We start from the raw sequence: 21,355 nt of genomic DNA on the forward strand, positions 1-21,355 counted from the left end.
GTTTTTACAGCCTGTGTTGTGTTGATATCTCTTAGTTACTCGCTGAGCACAAAGCTCGGTCTGTCATGTCTCTGCCTCCCTTTATCTCTCCAAGTATTATTGGACTCATCCCACTGAGTCTTTTTTTTTTTTCAACACAGAGAGTATGTTAGTTGTTCTTTTAGCAAGTCCGTGCTAGCTTGTGATTCTGCAAGTCCCATCTGCTCCTGTAAAACCCCTAAAGTGATACTTCATCCAAAATCTGTCTTTTCAGTGTCAAAACACTCCAACCTGAATGTGTGTTTGCTCCTTCATGAGCGGTGGCTCTTTGCAGCTTGAGTTCATTTCCAATGGCAACGATTTTTCGCAGCTAGATAACATGAAAACAAAAATCAATCAAAACTTCTCATCCAATATAGCTCGCATAATACTCTGCTGTCAACCTGTTTGCTTAGTGTGTGGCCTTGTTTACCCAGCATGCACCTTGTCTGGCTGAGTGAAAGAAGGCAGTATTGAATTCTGTGATTTATCGAGACCTTTCAGGAAGACTTCTCAAGCAAACAGGATGGGTTGAAAATGTGAATGTATGCGTTACAATCGTAGTGTAATTGGATCTGTATTCAATTACATGCTGTTAAAGACAATAGGCCCGCTTGAGATGAACTGCTCCTCGCCTGGAAAGAGAGCAGGCAGCAGCAGCCGGGGGAGGAGACAAAAAGCTGCAATGAACTCGGGCAGTTTTCAGCAGCCTTCAGTCTGAACAGGAAGTCACAGAAACTCTCACATCCTGTTGGAGCTGATCTCAAAATCTGTCCAGCTCAAAAAAATGTAAAGGTTTCGAGAGGACATTGTATGGTTCTAATTGTCCAATCAACTTGTAGATAAGGTGACAATCATGCAGATGAAGAGAGCATCTGTGACGCCCGACTGCAAAACCTGCTGCTGCCTTGATCTCACATTGTTAAATGACATCAGAGCAAATCGGGCTCAACATTGGACAGAAATCGAACTGTTTGCATTGTGCGCCAATCGCTGTGATTGAATCTGTGCAGGCCTGGCTCACCTTGAACGAGCCTATTAGTGAGTGTCTCATAAGCAATGAGGAGGGTGAAAGCTCACACGGGGTCTATGCCGGGAACACCGAGGCTATGTGACATCTAGTGAGTATCCCTACACCACAGTACAGCTACAAACATGTGCTCTGCAAATACAAGGGAGAGTTTAAGCTCTATGAAGACAGAATTTTCTTCTTCAGACAGCAGAACATTATTAATATATAGCATGCGGGCTATAAAAGGATTTAACAAGCAGTTTTAATAATAGCTGCTTTACCTGTGAGTTTCCGCTGTTCAAACCTGTCACCACTGACATTTCAAAGTAGTTTTATCTGACCAGACAGGCTGTTTATAGTCATGCCAGAGTGCTTTTCATTAAAGTGTTGATTTTAGGACGTCTTGACTGGCTGGACCAGCTACAGTGATCTGAATGTTTGGGATCAGTGCCAACTCTGATGCTCCGCTTCAGGACTGAAGATGGCCCGTAGGTCACTGGTGTGCCTCAGCTGTTCTCCAGCTCATTGTCTTTTCTTAAGTGTGTGTGTGTGTAAACTTTCTCCCTCACTAGATGTGTCTTGGCGTGCGCCCCAGCTGAAGTCTCGGTGACTGTGGCGCTGCCTTTGTAGTGATGCAAGCAGTTTGGCCAAACCTGCAGAACACATGCTCGAGGAGTCACTTGAGGACATGCAGTGCACCAATATCCCCAGTCTTCAAGCAGATTAATAAAGTTAAATCAGAGTCCCAAACAATAGTGGAAAGTAACTAAGTAAATGTACTCAACTACCTAACTTACCAGTACACTTTTGAGCTACTTATATTTTACTTTTGCATTTCCGTTTGATGCTACTTTATACTCACACTGCTGTATTTCGCAGGTAGTTTCTAATACACTTCATTCATTTGACAGCTTTATTTGCTTGTAAAATGATCTGACAACATAAAATATAGCAAGCTTTTGAAATACAAAACATTGTTAAAGATTAAACGAGCAGTTTCCAACCTTTTCATCTTCTGATGTCTTACAAAAAGCAGTGTAGCAGCAAATAGTACTTTTTTCCTCTGAACTTCTTGCATGCTTCCACTTCAATAAATGTTCAAATGATCGGCTATCTCAGCAAAAATCAAAGATTTGAAAAAAAGTCCAAAAACTGAAAACAGATTTGTTCTTCTTTTCTCGCCCACTAATTCCCTGACGACCCCTTAGATGTATCTGCTGTCTCTGTCTATAAAACTGTTTATTAGCTACAACAGCATTATGCTGCTGGCACACTGATGCTTCACCATTAATAATCAGTCCGAGAGCCCAAATCACTACTTAAATATTTTAGCAACATTTTGCTAGTTAGGTATTACCAAACCCAAAATGACTGTTGGAGCGGCCTATAACCAATTGACATTGACGAACCACCAACAGAGACCCTCCTCCAGCGTAAGCAGAGTGCAACACCAACTTTGCAGACTTTGGCTTCAGTTCCTTGATATTTGATGGCGTTGCTACAACTGTTTGTATCGCTTCATCTGGCTCTACCACCGCCGCCTTCATCGTCATTACATTTAGCCGTACCCTTATGGCTGCTGATTGTTCCACCGGGAGGCAGGCTAACATTTTAAATTAAGCAGGATTTTAATGTTGTTCTATTGGTACTTCTACTTAAGTAAAGAATCTGAATCCTTCTTCGAGGGGGCCTGCATCAGCATCAGTTGTGATTCTTGGAAGGGAACCAGGTTATGATGTGTGTTCGGATCGCTCTGCAGTCTGTTGACTCACTGTACAGATAAGACCTCCTTATCACGGCTCCGCTCACCCCCTCACTCTCTCTTAATGGTTTCAAGCTGTAATGTGTGTCCAGAGTCAAAGACAGCAGGTAAATATGGAAGCAGCCGGCAGCCAGGTGGGACACGGTGCGCTGACATACGTTTTTGTCCTTCGCTCAGGTGGAAAAAGACGTGAACAAATGGACTCGAGGATCCACCGAGTTGTTTTTGCTCAGCATCAAGTGCAACTTGTTGTTCTCGTCTTGACAGCTGTGGCTGTTAGTGTTTCTAATGCAGCCTACCAAATTATATGGAGTGAAGTCATTTAAAGTAGCCTGAGCAGAGACTGGAGCACAGCAGTGCACGTTGGAAAATATTCCAAAAGTGCAACCACACACGAAAAAGATGACTTAAAAAAATATTTGATTGTCTATACTTGTGCAAAACTGATCCTGGCTTCTTCAGATGGAAACATAATGAATAAACAGCAGACTCTGAAGCAGTTTAAACCATAACATTAATATTTATGATGAATAAAAGAGGCTGGCAGTTGCTTTCAGCTGGAAAACCCTAACAAGCCTTGTTGACGCGCTGATTATTACCCCCAACCCGCATTCTTTTCAACCTCCTCTGAACATGTTTTGGAAAACTTGATCTAATATCGAAATGTTTGAGTGTTTGAATTATTGTGGTTACGTTTCAAATGTAAGATCAGTTCATGGCAAGAGTCTGACAGGGTTTGTTTTTTCCGTGTCCTCAGTTTTGACACAGAATTGATCTGCCACATCTGGCAGCAGCATTTTACAATAACTCCATAATAAACATTACAAGAGACCCTGAGTTCAGTTATTAATGATTCCATGACTTAAAGGATTTTTTTTTTGTCAGGTGGTCAGTGGAAAAAAATCAATTTGACTTTAGAATTTTTTTTGTAGTTATTACTAAGCCAGCAAAAAGTGACACATTTATTTTTTACTAAGCCTGGACACAGTCCCTATCCCAGCAATTCAGAGGTCTGCTTTGATATCTGCCACTCGCAGCAACCTCATTATCTTTGCGCTTCAGCTAATCTCATTTTGAATCATAAAACTGTGTAGAGCCCAACCAATCAAGCCGGCTTCTGCATGACCACATGGAAATCTGTTACAGAAGCTGGTTCAGATTTATTTAAGTCACCCCGACGCTCATGATGCTGAAAGCAAAAATGTTAATTGATTGTAGTCCAGCACCAGACACCAGACAGATATGGAAACTACTTACTTTTAACAAAGTGAAGAAACTCACTAATGTGAACCCGGAGACATCACTTTTCATTTGAAGTAATTTGACGTGACCTCGCTCTCGCAGCACACGCCGCCTCCTACACACTCTGCGTTTCCATGAAACTTCCAGTAGAAATGATGACCCATCCTTTTTGGCTTAATTTCCCATTTTGAAATATGAGCTTTGAGGCTCATTATGATAATCATATTTAACAGCAAATCATGGCTCCCAACAGGTGGCCTCCAGATTGTGGGCCAGGGCCAGCCTGTTTTTGTGTGTTGAGAACTGCTGTTATTATCAAGAAGGACTTGTTTCAGTTGTCGTAGTATTCAAATAAAACAGTCAGTAGTATGGCTCATGATCCGGTCAACTTAATCTCTTGAAATTAGATTCTTTTTTCTTACAATAATTGTTGAATCTGAAGAAATAATAATAGATAATCCCGACCAAAAACCTAAACACATTCTTGTTAAAGCAATAAGAACTCTAGGTAACAGAATAATTTATTGCTTTCATGCGAATGTATTTAAAAAAAAAAAAGTTAATGAAGATCTATATTGCATTTGTAGTTTTTACTGCAAGTTAGAGGTTTTCCCATCATATTCATACAGCAGACAAAGCCAAGGACATGATGTTTTCGGTGATGGTACCAAACTACGTTTGTAGAATTTCTGTTTTTAAAGCTGCTGAAGTTGTTGCAGGAACAATTTATCTATTATGACTCTGCTCTTATGGTTCTGTAACACAGCAGTTCTCAGCAATCCTCTTGAATATCGAGTCGACCTCAGGGAAACGTCAAATGTGTAGCTGAAGGTGAAGAAATGAATGAAATTTCCAGTTCGTCCAAATATGGTTCTTTCTGGTTCCAAAAAAGATGGAGATGGCCAAAATGCCGGACTGGATGCTTTAAAATGGCAGTTCACAAACCAATGGGTGGCATCACAGTGATTTGCCTCTTGGCAGACACCCATGGATCAGATATCATTGTCCAGATAATACATGTTTGTCATGACACCCATTGGTGATTGACCACAAAGTCTCAGCATCTAACAACAGATCTTAAAAGTCAGCTACTAACCTGTCAAATGCTTGTTTAGAAAATGAGAGTTATGCTCAGAGAACATGATTAGCCCATAGATGTTAGGATTGTGCGGGGAAATTATTTTTTGAAAAGATGGGGACCCCTGCTGTGTGTCAAAGGATTGCTCACATCAGCAGATGTAAAACCTTTGAAGTGGCTCTACATTCAGTCAATCTTGTTAAATCAATTGGGCATAGTTTCCAAAATGTAATTTAATTGAAACGAACGTGTCATGATAATGTCTGGATGTATCGCAGCGCCTTGGTGTCCAGCAGCCTCTGCCTTTATCTGACCCTGTATTGTGGAGCCGGGCCAGGGATGAGGCAGGCAACCTGCTGGCCATCAGCCTCATGCCGAGTGTTTCAGCCAGGATCTGCTCACTGGCCCACCGCAGCACTCCTAATATCTTTGGCCTGATGTCACACACGCACTGGAAACAATCAAACTAGAAGAAAATGGCAAGGGAAGAAAGTGCTGCAAGGTTTTGGGGCCCATATTCGTAATATTGTAGCGCACATCTGTAATTACAATGTTAACACTGAGCTCCGTCGATCCAACCGGCAGGACTGAGTGGGGTTGGGGAAGTGGAGGGGATCATACGGGCCTTTAAAGTTGATGTGTGTGTGTCATAACACTGTCATGTGTCGTGCTGCAGCAGTGTTTCACTGCTTATATCAGTGGAAAATTACTCATGCTGCTTCTCTCTCCCAGTGTTTCTGGTGAAGAAATCCTCAACCAGAACTTCAGTTTACAGCATTTGGGTCATTAATCAGGAGTATATGTGTACATCACAGAATTTGAGATTAATGAAGGCCATATGTGGTTTACCAGAAATTTTTAAGGTATAGTAAAGTCACCTCCTTGTCTCTTCCAATCCCCCCACTCGTGTCTGTCGGCCGCTGACCGCTTTTCCATTCTCCGTCCTGGCAGAAGCCGTAGCTCACATTCCCCGGCTAGGCATTGGAGATTTCTCATATTCCTCCCAGTGTCACTCACTGGGGAAATGTGGCCTTTAAAGTTTTATTAAAAAACAAAACAATCACAGTGTAACAAACACGAGATTAATTACCTTTGACAGTACATGCAAAAATTCAGATTAGGCAGGGAGATTACACAATCTCTGTCCCATCTGTGTCATTTAGTGATTGTTGGCTAAATGTGATTTTGGTACCAGATGATAATGATAAAGGCAATGGCAGTTTTTGCTATGACACAACCCCTCTGAAAGCACATGGCTCTTGAAATTGGAGCGGCTGATGGCGCTTTGGGCCAGGTCATCGGTTTTCCACTGGAGAGGACAGTGTTGTTAAGGAGCCTTGGCCAGAGGTGTGGGCAGATTGAGATCATCGAGGTCAGCCTTTAGGCTGATAACAGGCCCGAACGGAAAACGCAGGAGTCTGAAGTCACAGGGACAAAGATAAATCCTAGTGGTCCGCTCAGATACAACACACACCACCAGATCATCTGTTGCCCAGAGATTTTCCAGTTCCTTTAAAAGTCAATTATAAATCATCAAGTCAGTTACACAAACTGAAACCGAAAAGTAATAATAGTTTATCATCAGTCTCACACAAAGGTTTTTCTATTTCTATTTTCACATCAGCGCCAAGGATGAATAGAATTGCAATATTTAGCTTTAGAGGTGAATTTCACTGCTGGAAAGATGGTCTTTAATTAAAATGGTTTTGTTTATCCAGTAGAAATGTGCACATATTTCGAAATTGGTGCTACATGAGAGGTTGAGATTGACATACACTGGTAGTAGATAGTCGTAGTTCAATACTACTCGTAGTATTACTTTTTATATACCTACTATAAATTTTATGAAAACAATAGATGTCCTCAACCTCTTTTCTTTTTAAAATATAATTTCATGCACAATCACAATTAATATTAAAAGCCTAAATTCTTCCAAAAGAGTCACCCGGTAAATGATGTTGACTTCTGGACTGATGCTGTTTGTAAAAGAGACAATAGATTTTGGAAAATGTTGTCTTTTACCCTCCTTTTGTACAGTATTGATGGGAGCAAGATGCAGTGTCCTCCGTGATGTTTTTTGTGCTCCTGCAGGAATGTCACTGGCACTGGGACGCATTAAAACGGCTTCCTGTTTTGGAGGTTTGTGAAGTGCTACAGCAGAGGCTCTTTCTCGCAAATGTATTGTCTTTTGTCTTGTGCTGATTTTTTGATTGTTTAAGGAAATTGTGTTGTTGTCTTGTGATGCTACTTTCACAACAAGAAATCTCTATTTGCATAATGTTTGCTTTTGATTATGTTCAATGTCTTTACAGCCACAAAGCCCCAAACAAATTCAAAGCACTGTTTGTTATTATCAAGCACTGCGTTATGGTCACGTAGGAAGAAGATATTTTGTTTTCTAATGCTGGTCGCTGGGGAGGTTTGACTCTTGTATTTTAATGCGGTGATCATTCATGAGGAATGTATTTACCACTGTACTAATGTACAAGAAGATTCGTGTTCTTATTGAGGAGTCATCTAAATGCAAATGCTGACAAATTAAAGAGGTTTATGAAGTGAAAATCATACAGAGTATGGTTGTTGTCATAGTAGAATTCTTACACCAGTGTGAGTTCCCTCACATCACTACTAAATATTAGTGTTATCACGTTTTAAAATTTCTCTGAGGCAAATAAAATTGCCTTTTACATGTAGATTTGTATCTGTTACATTGAAACTTGCATTGGAAATTACATAAAACAAAGCCAACTGCAAATTATAAGTAAGTTAGTTACCAATCAAAATGACAAGGGAACAGTTGATGATAGTCATTATCAATAGATCCATCATTTGGTCCACAAAATGTAATAAAACAAAAAAATGTCCATGAACTTTTTTTTAAAACAGAAATGGAGTAACTCATTATGTTGGAAACTTTGAATACTCGGAGTCTAGGCATCAAAAAGGACTAAAACCAGGAGACTGTCCTCCAGCAAACTAACCCACAGATCTTTTGTCTTCCTGCATCTGCATTAAGACTCACAGTTCCGTTTTAAAGTGACATGACGTCTAGCGGTCATATAAATAACAACGTTCAGGTGTCCCGGAGAAGTGTCGCAGTTCAGATGAAGTCGTTATAATGTGACTTTTTCCTTGTTAGGAGGAGGCAGGAGGGTTTGATGCAACAGCAGACTTGGGAGCATATTGCTTAATGTTGTTTCCATCCTAAGTCAAAAATGACGACGTGTTTACTTCAAATACTGTATAATTTTGCATTATACAGGTTATCCTGCTGAGAAAACCTCCTGCTTACAAGTCATGCTCGGGATGTTACATCTCCAGAAACCACCCCTTTGTTATGTTTTTACATCATTTTATAGAGCCTTTAAAAATTGTTGATTGATTTTTACTACTGCACTGTCTCCTCATACATGCGCCAGCCTGTATCACAAAGAAATGTCATCAAGTCGTGTGTGTGTGCGTGTGTGTGCGTGCACGTGTGTGCGTGTGCGTGTGTGTGTGTGTGTGTGTGTGTGTGTGTGTGTGTGTGTGTGTGTGTGTGTGTGTGTGTGTGTGTGTGTGTGTGTGCGCGCGCGCGCGTCAGGGAGTAATTGAGTTGAATTGGTTTTAATGGGTCTTTATGGGTTGTTTGGAGTTATTTTTGTCTGAGGTCTCCTCTGGCGTTCTGGCTCCTCTGGAGGATGGCTTGGCCCGTCGCCCAGCACCGAGGCTGTTCTACACTTTCTCCTCTGCTCTTTCATTCTCGCACTCTCTCACCCCCTCTCCCTCTCTCTGGTTCTCACTTTCCCTCTCTGTCGTGAAAGAGCGAGGGATTTAATGGCACCGAAAAGTGAGCGAGTGTTTGTGTTTCTTGCTTCCCTCTCAGCGCTGTGATTTAACCGGGCCTCCGGTTCGCCTAGAACTCACCCCTCTCCGCTAATCGCAGAGCGCCACTTTAAAGGGCCGAGCCAGTAGGAAAGCCTCGTCCCGACTCTCATTTGTCACGGAGATCACATGGTGGCGCATGAGTTAGGACCCTGCGGTGGCCGCGCAATTACAGGGTCGGCAAAGTGGAGCAAAGCCAGCGGCAAGGACGACTCCTCGGTGGCGGCACAGAACTAAACTCTGTGTTCCTGTCGCGTTTTGATGGACGGCCCGAAGGAAGACATGGGAACACGGGGAGCCACTTCCAGTCTTGTGTGTATGTGTGCGTACAGTACAAGCGCAGCAGATTTTGTTTGTCATCACCAGTATTTTTGAATTATTCTGGACCAATTTAGTGGTGTAAAAATACAGACGCAACAAATGATTGTTGGCAACGTGTTCTGGAAAGATTCTCGCGTGTGTTTTGAAAACTTTGAAAGCACTTTATTCGATTCTGCACCAGTCAAACCACATCGCGGTTTAGCTCCAAGCATGGACTTTTTTATTCACTCTGTCCTTTCAGAATGAGTCGCTGCTCTGTGATCACTATATACTGTATGAATATGCTACTGCCTTTCGGGATCTTTGTTTCCTATATGCATATTAGAGAATGTAAATCAATCAATCCTGAATAAATAGTGTGTGAAAAACAGTGTGTGTCTATATATGTGTGTACTTGCACATAGTTTATACACATGCATATGTGGCTGTGCGGTGTGTGTGATTAGATGCCTTGGAGGCCCCCCCGTCAGCCTGTGTGTGCGTGTTAGGGAGTTTATATGCCATGGGAGAGTGACAGAGCTGACCTTAGCCGCTGATGCCATGCCAGGTCATTGGCTGGCAGCCTGCGAGCGTTGAGGCCGCACAGCAGGGGCCGAGAGAACAGGGTGCATGAAAACAGAGCGGGACAAATGCATGGTTAGAGGGACAGATGGTGGGAGGAGTGAAAATGACGAAGATGAGTCAGACCACAGCACAGAGAAACAACGGAGTCAAGATGAGGCCCAGGTGGAGGAAAAGGCAGAGCCAAGAAGTGAGGATTGAGCAAACGCTGAGGACGAGCTCCATGCTGCTCATTAGGTTTGGGCGTGTATGGGAATGGCAGTAAACATGACATTTCCCCTGCAGCCAGCGGAACGACTCCGGGATCAAATAACAGCTCTGCAGCACAATGAGTAGTAAAGCTGTGGTCACCAGAGCTGTCGCCCAGCCCAACTACCACCAGCCAGCACCAAGCAGGAGCCCTCAGTTTGACTCAGAGCCAGGGTGTATCACACTAGCATTTTACACAAGTGAGATTCTGGCTTGATAAAATATTCCACCAACTCAGAAAAGGTCCCTAAATACTATATTTTCTTACTACATTGAATCTCCGACTTGATTAGCAACATAAAGTCCCATGCAGAGGTTTTTCTACGCAGCCGTACTTTGGCAAGTGTCCACCCTCCACTGAAATGAAACCGGTGTCACTGAGATGATTCCACAGTGTCTCAGCTGGCACTTATATCAAGCATGACTCTGGGTGTGTATCCTTGTTCTATCAGGTAATTATTGTCTGGTAGTAAATGATAAGTTTACTAATTTATAGCCCGACTTCCTCAGAGATAGTTGTTTTTTTCTCAGAAGCTAGACAGTGTTTGGAAAGATTCAACGTTGTTGCTTTCCTCAGTCTATATTAATGCAGTAGTGCCGGGGAAAACGTCAAAAAGAAGAACAAAAAATAGAATTAATACATCAGAATTTCTTATTTTATTTGCACGAAACATCTCTAGTGCTCGTTTTACTTATTTATTTATTCATTTATATTTGTAATTGTGAAACAACCACATATGTTGACCAAGTTAAGACCTATTCCAAACTGAATCCACATTAAGGATGTTTTGTCTCCATCCTGAACTCCCTTGGTGCCTCTGTCACTCTCTACCTTGGTATTGGTGTGCAGTCTGCTACTATACTCTCCAGCTCTTACTTTCTTCAGAGGAAGCTCTTTGATTCACAGGCCGTGAACCCGTTACTAATAAACTCATCAGACAAGTGTCCATGGTTTTACCAAAACAAAGAGATCCCCCTGCCAGCCGTTGTCCTGAGGTTAAATCAAAAGATTCATGACATGTTTAACTGTCCTTTCCCCACTGAAAGCATATAATTTCTCCCCTTGGACGCATCTAACTGGTCATCTTCCCTACAGTGTCCAGTGGACTTCCTTAGGCTCCACCGCTGTCTTAAAAGTAGCAGCTTTGCCCCGTTTTGAGTCCCAGTTTCACTGACATAAAAGGTGGCGGTCATGGGCAAATAAGAGGCCTGGTTGCCTTTGGAGAAAAGGGTCAAACCGCATGATGAGAGCGGGTGGTTCTGTCTCCTGAAAACCCTTCCAGCAACCGGAAGCAACTGGGTTAAAGGCTACAGCCACAATTGCTATGTTGAAGTTGGAGTCCTGTCACAGGCCCCTGTCAGAGATGTAAAAATGACTGAGTCTGTGTGTGTCTTTTTAATGTCTCTTGAAATGATGTGTAATTGAAGTTCAGGCATTGAGTTGGACAGCTGCAGTGTAAGGCCGGCAACAGATAGACTGGAAATTTGACGACAGAAGCCATTACAGTTGCCCTTCAGTGTAGATGGTAAAAGTGGTTCATTGAAACAAAGAGAGAAATGTGTACCCAAAGGGGTCTTTCGAGAGACAAATGTAAAACGGCTTTTGTTTTATCATGAATTCATTTTAACAATGCTGGCAGTGTTTCTGAAGGGATGGAAGTGCTGCTCTATGAGTCCAGTTCGAAGTATATCCAAAGGATTATCATTAACTTTTGTTCAGACTCTGCTGACTTTGATCTTGCTTGTTGAGTGCCTCTATCTGCTTGCCTCAACGGATAGTAATGTCAATCTGTTCACCACTTTTCCCCCATAAAAATAAATGGGATGGGTCACCGTGACGTTTTGTACAGATATTCATGTTCTGCAGAGGATGAATCGATTCTCTACCAGCAGCTCAACATGTTCTTTTATCGAATGAAATATCCCAACATCCATTCATGGAGCCCGGACAATTAGTCCTAATGACTTTGGTCATCCCCTGTCTTTTCATCCAGCACCACCATTTGAGGTTTTCAGTGAAGTCCAGGGGCCCAGAGGATTAATCCTAATGACTTTGGCGATGCACGGTCTTTCTCTCTAAAAATGAACCAGATGATCAGGAATTTGGTTTATGACCAGAAACTTTGGTCATAAACCAGCTTCCTCTCACAGGTTTCTGATATCATTAGATTGTTGAAAACATAGATAATGGCCCTGTAATGGACTGGTGAGCTGTCCAGGGTGTGCCCTGCCTTCGTCCAAAGTGAGCTGGGATAGGCTTTAGCCACCCCGTGACCCTGTTCAGGATAAAGCGGGTATAGATAATGGATGGAAAACTTAGATAACTGGAGCCTTTCCTGCTCTGTGACATGGAGAATGAAACAACTGCAACAGCGTGGAAAAGTCCCATATTCAAGAATAAAAAAGGTGGAGCAGGATATGACCTCATCATATCAACAGCAATAATCCAATGTTGAATTATAAATCGAAAACCTACACCGTTGGTATCTAGATAAACTAGGCATGTCAGTTAGTCCAGCATAGACAGCTGTTATATTAAAATGTGCAGTAATTTGCACAAATTTGTTGGATTATTTACCCAAAGTTCAATATTTTTTTTATTATTTTTTTTAAATTTTATTTCACTCTATTAATCCCCGAGGGGAAATTTCTTCGCTACAGCAGGGGGGCTCTCAGGGGGGAGCTGCTGCAACAGGCTGCCACTAGCGCGGCGCCAGGTAACCTGACCTGAGGTGCATGTTTTTGGATGTTTATGTAATATGTTCAGCAGCAGAAAGGCAAGCAAATGTGATTGTTTTAATGTAGTAGTGTGGATTTTAGTTTATTTTTCTCCTCTAATGTCTGTGACTGAAATGCCGTGACTGCAGCTCATGGTGTGATCTGCATTACCTACCGTACCAGTGTACCCGCTGCCACAGGTCTCAGACATTACTGCATTTTGCCATTTTTCACCAAGCTACATCTGGAATAGCGTGACCCGAGTTAGCTTGAGCCAGTTGCCAGTAACTATGCTGTGTTTAAGCTGCAAAGATTTGGTACAAGTCTATTAAATAGGTCATGAGTTTCCCCTGGCCCCCAGTGTCTGAAATTCTATCCCACGATATTGTAAAAACAGTGGCTGGCTCCTTTTGTGCCAAAAGCATCTGAAGAATGCAATCCTGATGCAGCGAGCACTGTGATGGACGTCCCCTCGGGGGGGAGATGACCAACATGGGAGATCAGGGCGATGCTGGTGTCACAGTGTAAATTGGAAGTTATGTTAACACAGTATTTGTGCAAGTGTTTGCGTAAGATGAAGAATGGGTTCAGCATCAGGGCGGGGTAGAAGATTGGGCCCCAGCTCTGTTTAGTCACCAGACCTGTATGAGTCATCGTGCTAAGGCAAGCCTAACAGCAACATGTCATATCAAGACATCGCCCATCTCTCAGCCCCTCGCTTGATTCCTCCTCTCTGTGCCGATTGCCAACTCTTATTGTCTTCCAGTGTTGTTATTAACTTCCACATTCCTGAAGATAACGTCATATAATCAGTATATTTTGCATACTGAACTCATTCACCTCAGCTCTTTAAGGATTGCTAAATAAGCCTCTGTTAATTGGTCAATCATTGATTTTTCTACACAAATTCTTTTCATTTTGCTAAATAGCTCGACTTATGACAGTGTTTACAGTCTGCCCTGAGGCATGTTGGTGTTAGTGACACATCGCTGGCTCATTTAGCCTTCAATACTCACGAGTGGTAGTGGCACAGATAGCCACAGTTATTCAGTGCTTCACAGCCAAAGCCGGGACCTCAGCAATGTAAACATTTGCAAGTGTAGCATCAGCTTGAGGGCCCAGAATGCTCGTGTGTGTGTGTGTGTGTGTGTGTGTGTGTGTGTGTGCCAGTCAGACTGAATTTAAAGAGCCTTATGGACATATAATGCTTATTTTGAGTAGGTTATTTAGTTCCAACAGTCAGTTTGGTTTGGTTTGTGGCTTTGAGGGATGGAGAGGTATGTGATGTTCACCCAGCTGTGTTTAAATGAAGAGTGTGTTGCACAGTGACGTTTTTTCAGTGGACAATCCATCCACATTCTTTAACATGGACCACAGATTCTACTCACACATTGCTTTTAAATGCTGGTAAAAGTTGTAGATCTCAAAATAATGTGCTGATAGCCATTGATATCAGAGGTTTTTGCCAAATGTATAGGTTTATTTCATAAACTATCACAACTTTGAGGTTCAATCAAGAAGTACCAAGATTGTTCCCGTCACTCACAAATGGAGCGCAGCACGGTGATGTGCATAGAACAGAGGAAGCTATAACTTTCATGAGTAAGTATTCAAAGTTATGTTGCCTCATCAACATCAGTACCTGAGTAACACACGCTTTTGTGACCACTGGTATGTGCATACTTGTGATTTTTATTATGGATTTGAGCCGAGAGCACACATCAAAGTTTGTGGAACAGAAAGAAATCACAGGGAGCCAATTTGGTGGGTTGAGGTGGTGGGCAGCAACAATTGTTTTTTGTGGAGCGTTTAAACATTCTGTAAAAGGGTGTGTTGGAGAACCCAAGTGCCATGGCACCACAATTCAGGTCATTTGTACTGAATATTTTCACTCAGACACTCCAGAACATCACAACTGAACTCGGTGTTGACAGTCTCACCCTGGGGGACGAAGTCACAACGCACACCTGGAAATGTCAAAGAAAATCCTCCCGGTTGCGCTCCTGACCTGGCGCCATCTTCGGTCCCAGACAGTGACGTTCAGCCACTATTGAAATGTCAAAATGCCACTTATAACAGCTCAACCAACTCATTGCCATAGCCTTTCTGAAGAATTTCAAAATTTGATGCATGCTGCTTAAATTAAGACCCATGGTGAAATCACAAATGTGCACATGCCAGTAGTCACAAAAATACTCAACACGGGTGATGATGTTGATCAAGTGATGTTACTTGGAATATTTACTGACACAAGTGCTGCGCTCCTGTTTATGCACACCAGGATCAGTCTCTTAACGTTTGGGTTGCACCTCGGACAGAGGAGAGAAAAGGTTTGCTGAAGTTGCAAAGAGCAGACATAGCTTTGGTTTGGACCAGCGGCAAGTGGATGAGATTATAGTATAGTATTGGTTTTATGCTGTGGTAGATAACGGGTGGAGCAGAGGCATCCTTCTGCAGTAATGTCAGGTTGTAGAAAACCCAGATGTAAATGCCTAGGAGGCTGAGACCTCTAATGTCCATGATTGTCCTGTTGGCCCTGTGTACCAGCCTAAATCAACCCTGCAGCTTATACTGTTGTGTCATATCCATTTTATACATGCACTCACACTCACACCCACGGCGTAACACAGCCAGACACACGCAGCCTGAGGGAAGTATACAGATATAGCATACCACAGCGGGCAGTAACTGAACCACTCTGACTTGGTAACACCCGTCTTCTGGCCAACATTCAGCCTCAAGTGTGGCACCTCCAGGAGATAACCTCTCACCTCTGCAGAGGATCCCATACATCTATGACACACCCAAACACACAGACATTTGTGTGCAAGCGTCTTCTGATCATCCTCAGTCAAAACTCCACTTATCTGATTGTGTCATTTTACTTTTGTTTTTCAGTCGGTGGTGAAAACTGGACGTTTGCTCATCAGCCATGAGGCACCAGTGACAGGAGGTTTCGCTTCTGAAATTGGCACCACAGTACAGGTGAGTGTGTGTACCCTATGTGTTAAGAACACACTGTATTTTATGACATTTTATTGGGCTGTGTAGCTGCCTGGGGTAGGAGGCGGTCTTCAAAGGTATTGGTCTTAATAGGTTGCAATGGTTTTCTCAATAAAAGTCCCTCTTTGTAATAAAGCTCAATTAGGCTCTCACTGAGGAGAGAATGTGGTTTTCAAACTGTGAGGTAGGGAAGGTGAGGGGGAGCGGTGAGGCAGAGATCATGTGTGAGGTGGAAGAGAAGCTGATTTGGCTGCTCACCAACACAGTCAGCAGTCAGAACTGCAGCAGTGGCGGTGACAAACAGCTCATAGAGGCAATCAATTAAAGTACTTAGACCCATTTAATGGTCTTTAGTGCAATTTGCATCAAAAATTATATTTCTGCTCAGATTCGGCACACATATATTTGGGTTAACTGTGACTTACATTTACAGAAGATTAACTCCAATGCCCGTTGCAAATACTGTAAATACAAAATGTAAGAAGAGGTTTCTTGTTTTCTCAAGTGTCAAAGTAATCCAGTGTGGTCTGTACATCCATGGCTACATAGCAAACAGGTACTGCTGATAGTTGATTCTGCATGTCTACCATTGAAAACCCTAGAGCACCAAAGGAATTATGCTCCCTACCAGTCAGTAGTGGCTATAAATGTGGTTGGCCAGGTTTATGCAGAAGTGAATCACAGCGTCACTGAGCCGCAACGTTTACTATATGTAGCCTTTACTTGAGCGGCTCGCCATGTAGATCAATTTACTGGGTTACAATTTACACTCACCGGCCACTTTATTAGGTACACCTGTTCAACTGCTTGTTAATGCAAATATTGAATCCGCCAATCACATGGCAGCAACTCAATACATTTAGGCACGTAGACATGGTCAAGACCACCTGCTGAAGTTCAAACCGAGCATCAGAATGGGGAAGAAAGTTGATTTAAGTGAGTTTGAACGTGGCATGGTTGTTGGTGCCAGACGGGCTGGTCTGAGTCTTTCAGAAACTGCTGATCTACTGGGATTTTCATGCACCACCATCTCTAGGGTTTACAGAGAACGGTCCGAAAAAGAGAAAATATCAAGCAAGCGGCAGTTCTCTGGGCGAAAATGCCTTATTAATGCCAGAGGTCAGAGGAGAACAGCCAGACTGGTTCCAGATGATAGAAAGGCAACGTTAACTCAAATAACCACTCGTTACAACCGAGGTATGCAGAAAACCATCTCTGAACGCACAACACGTGGAACCTTAAAGCAGATGGGCTCCAACAGCAGAAGACCACCGGGTGCCTCCTATCAGCTAAGAACAGGAAACTGAGGCTACAATTTGCACGGGATCACCAAGATTGGAAAAATGTTGCCTGGTCTGATGAGTCTCGATTTCTGCTGCGACATTCAGATGGTTGGGTCAGAATTTGGCGTAAACAACATGTAAGCGTGGAACCATCTTGCCTTGAATCAACGCTTCAGGCTGGTGGTGGTGGTGTAATGTGTGGGGGATATTTTCTTGGCACACTCTGGGCCCCTTAGCACCAATTGAGTATCATTTAAATGCCACAGCCTACCGGAGTATTGCTGCTGACCGTGTCCATCCCTTTATGACCACAGTGTACCATCTTCTGATGGCTACCTCCAGCAGGATAACGCACCATGTCACAAAGCTCAAATCATCTCAATCTGGTTTCTCGAACATGACGATGAGTTCACTGGACTCCAGCGGCCTCCACAGTCACCATATCTTAATCCAATAGAGCACCTTTGGGATGTGGTGGAACTGGAGATTCGCATCATGGATGTGCAGCCGACAAATTTGCAGCAACTGCGTGATGCTATCATGTCAATATGGACCAAAATCTCTGAGGAATGTTTCCAGCACCTTGTTGAATTACATTACATTTCATTTAGCTGACGCTTTTATCCAAAGCGACTTACAATAAGTCTAATCGAATCTATGACACCAAGAATTAAGGCAGTACTAAAGGCAAAAGGGGGTCCAACCCGGTACTAGCAAGGTGTACCTAATAAAGTGTCCGGTGAGTGTATATAAATCTTACATTAGAACGACTTATTTCACTGTTTTCAAACTAATCTTTGGCCTCATATCTTTCTGACCTGCATGGGCTTCACTGTGCACAGCTTGCGACATCTAGCGTTAGCATGCGAGGCATTTAGGGAACATTAGAAAATCGTAGCAACGGGCAATAACTTGCACGTGAGGTGTTTAAGGACCACCTGTTAATTGTAGCTACAGACAACCTGGGTTGCACTCCTCCACACTAAACTGCTTGAAAACTAAAGATTTGGTCCGTAATGTGTGATGTTATTTTTCTTTCCTGAAAACAAATTGCATCATATTTCTTGATTGCATACACTTATTATTACTTTATTGTTTGTTTGATATTGATAAGGCTCTTAGTTTATGTACCGATATTTGTCTTGTGTTCCGAGCCTCTGACAGGAAAAATCCTCAAACCATTTTAAACTGCATAGAACAAGTTTTTGTTGTCCTAAAACATTGGAAGTACCACTGATTTTCAAACTGATTGTGTTTTTGTGTAGCCCAATTTATTCTATGAAGTACAGTGCATCTGGAAAGTATTCACAGCGCTTCACTTTTTCCACATTGTGTTATGTTACAGCCTTATTCCAAAATGGATTAAATTCATTTTTTCCCTCAAAATTCTACACACAATACCCCATAATGACAACGTGAAATACATTTTTTAGAAATTTTTGCAAATCTATTTAAAATAAAAAAAAAAATTACATCTACATAAGTATTCACAGCCTTTGCCATGACACTCAAAATTTAGCTCAGGTGCTTCCTGTTTCCACTGATCATCCTTGAGATGTTTCTACAACTTGATTGGAGTCCACCTGGTACATTCAGTTGATTGGACATGATTTGGAGAGACACACACACCTGTGTATATAAGGTCCCACAGTTGACAGTGCATGTCAGAGCACAAACCAAGCCATGGAGTCCAAAGAATTGTCTGTAGACCTCCGAGACAGGATTGTATCGAGGCACAGATCTGGGGAAGGATACAGAAAAATTTCTGCAGCATTGAAGGTCCCAATGAGCACAGTGGCCTCCATCATCCGTAAATGGAAGAAGTTTGGAACCACCAGGACTCTTCCTAGAGTCGGCCGCCCGGCCAAACTGAGCGATCGGGGGAGAAGGGCCTTAGTCAGGGAGGTGACCAAGAACCCGATGGTCACTCTGACAGAGCTCCAACGTTGCTCTGTGAAGAGAGGAGAACCTTCCAGAAGGACAACCATCTCTGCATCACTCCACCAAGCAGGCCTGTATGGTAGCGTGGCCAGACGGAAGACACTCCTCAGTAAAAGGCACATGACAGCCCACCTGGAGTTTACCAAAAGGCACCTGAAGGACTGTCAGACCATGAGAAACTAAATTCTCTGGTCTGATGAAACAATGATTGAACTCTTTGGCCTGAATGCCAAGCGTCATGTCTGGAGGAAACCAGGCACCGCTCATCACCTGGCCAATACCATCTCTACGGTGAAGCATGGTGGTGGCAGCATCATGCTGTGGGGATGTTTTTCAGCAGCAGGAACTGGGAGACCAGTCAGGATGGAGGGAAAGATGAATGCAGCAATGTACAGAGACATCCTTGATGAAAACCTGCTCCAGAGCGCTCTGGACCTCAGACTGGGGCGAAGGTTCATCTTCCAACAGGACAACGACCCGAAGCACACAGCCAAGATAACAAAGGAGTGTCTTCAGGACAACTCTGTGAATGTCTTTGAGAGGCCCAGGCAGAGCCCAGACTTGAACCGATTGAACATCTCTGGTGAGATCTGAAAATGGCTGTGCACCGACGCTCCCCATCCAACCTGATGGAGCTTGAGAGGTCCTGCAAAGAAGAATGGGAGAAACTGCCCAAAAATAGGTGCCAAGCTTGTAGCATCAGACTCAAAAAGACTTGTGGCCGTAATTGCTGCCAAAGGTGCTTCAACAAAGTATTGAGCAAATGCTGTGAATACTTATGTACGTGTTATATTTTCATTCTTTATTTTTTAATAGATTTGCAAACATTTTAAACAAACTATTTTCACTTTGTCATTATGGGATATTGTGTGTAGAATTTTGAGGGGAAAAAATGAATTTAATCCATTTTGGAATAAGGCTGTAATATAACAAAATGTGTAAAAAGTGAAGTGCTGTGAATACTTTCCAGATGCACTGTAGCTTTGATTTTGCTGTAAGCCTTTAAACAACAAGTGAAAACCAAGGAAAACATCCTCGGGGAGCTTCATTGTCAGTCTTCTACAGAGCTGCACGGAAAGTGTTGGGGACGTTTAATCTACTCGTCTAAGACTGACTACCCAAATGTGGTTTACGAAATATTGCTTGCAGCTGGAAACACAAAAGGCATGGACATTGTAATGCAGATGTGTCAGAGACAGATGATGACAAATTCCTAGCTAGGTGTGAAGTCCTCCACTTCCCATCATCCTAACTGCATCTATTTTAGCATGGTGAGGTAACTATCTTCGGTATGTGGAGTGTTTTCTCTCTGTGAGGCTTTTACTGTAGCAGTGAATACCATTCTGCTTTATGTCTTCCTCCTCAAATGTCATCATACCTGTTGTCTGCATGACACTGCATGTGTTACCTGGAGCAGTTTCCTCATTAATGTGCAGGAGTTGGAGCTGTCAAATCAAACGGATCGATCCTCTCTGTGTTCACTGTCAGTCAGATGTGGCTCTCTTCTCTGTCTGAGGGCTGAATTGGGCAGTGACTCATCCCCCTCATTTCCATGTTTCCACATTGTGTGCGGGTAATGTAAGTTGTTGGTGTTTTCACTGATTGCAATGATGTGCAGTTTTTACATGGCCTCAGATGAATTGGATGCTCCTGCTGGAAAGAAACCTTTAGACTTGTTTAAAGTTGGGTTTTAACAGGGTGCAGCTCGACCTCCAGGCCTTCATCACACTGTTAAGCACTGTATTATACTGTAGATATCTCTTCCTCAAAGAGAAAGTGATATGTTTGTTTAGGACACTACACAAACAAAAGGTATAATGGCCCACGGTCGCCTACTGTATAATAGCCAATAACCCTTTCCTCTTAAAATATGTGCCATTAAGGCTTTACAGATTGCAGCCAGTTACAAGCACATTGCATGACAAACATAATAAACCATCTGCCTTACCTAACACAGCTTTGGCTTGTGCCGGAACTGGCCAGATGAACCTACCTGGTCATCTCGGAGCACCTTTCCCAACCGAATATGACCGTTAGACCTGAAACATGCTTGTACCTTGGCTGAGTCCGGACTCAAACTGCAGTTGTGTATTCGGACATATTTTGGCAAAGTCTTTTGTATATACCAAGTAGATGGATGGGCAGAGGAGAGTGGATTATGTTGCTTGAGTGGTTTATGAGGATTGTGTGGATGTTTTGATTCTTTTTCCTTCATCATTAAACTCGGTCACCATGGGGATCTGTTGTAACCGCTGTGGATCTAAGCTAACTACAATCTAATGTTTTTTTCTTATAAGACCATT

The 21,355-nt window shown here is 42.8% G+C and overlaps 1 protein-coding gene across 1 annotated transcript in view; it reads left to right on the plus strand.

Moving 5' to 3' along the window:
- bckdhb (branched chain keto acid dehydrogenase E1 subunit beta) overlaps positions 1 to 21,355 on the plus strand; it is a 60,595-nt gene that overhangs the window by 28,423 nt on the left and 10,817 nt on the right. The window contains exon 9 of the mRNA XM_069143382.1: positions 15,724 to 15,810. Coding sequence (XP_068999483.1) covers positions 15,724 to 15,810 — 87 coding nt within the window. The remainder of the gene's footprint in view (positions 1 to 15,723; positions 15,811 to 21,355) is intronic.

The sequence above is a fragment of the Embiotoca jacksoni genome, unplaced genomic scaffold, assembly GCF_022577435.1.
Source record: "Embiotoca jacksoni isolate LCO1_2020_lvr unplaced genomic scaffold, fEmbJac1.0.p SCAF_11, whole genome shotgun sequence".
NCBI lineage: Eukaryota > Metazoa > Chordata > Actinopteri > Embiotocidae > Embiotoca > Embiotoca jacksoni.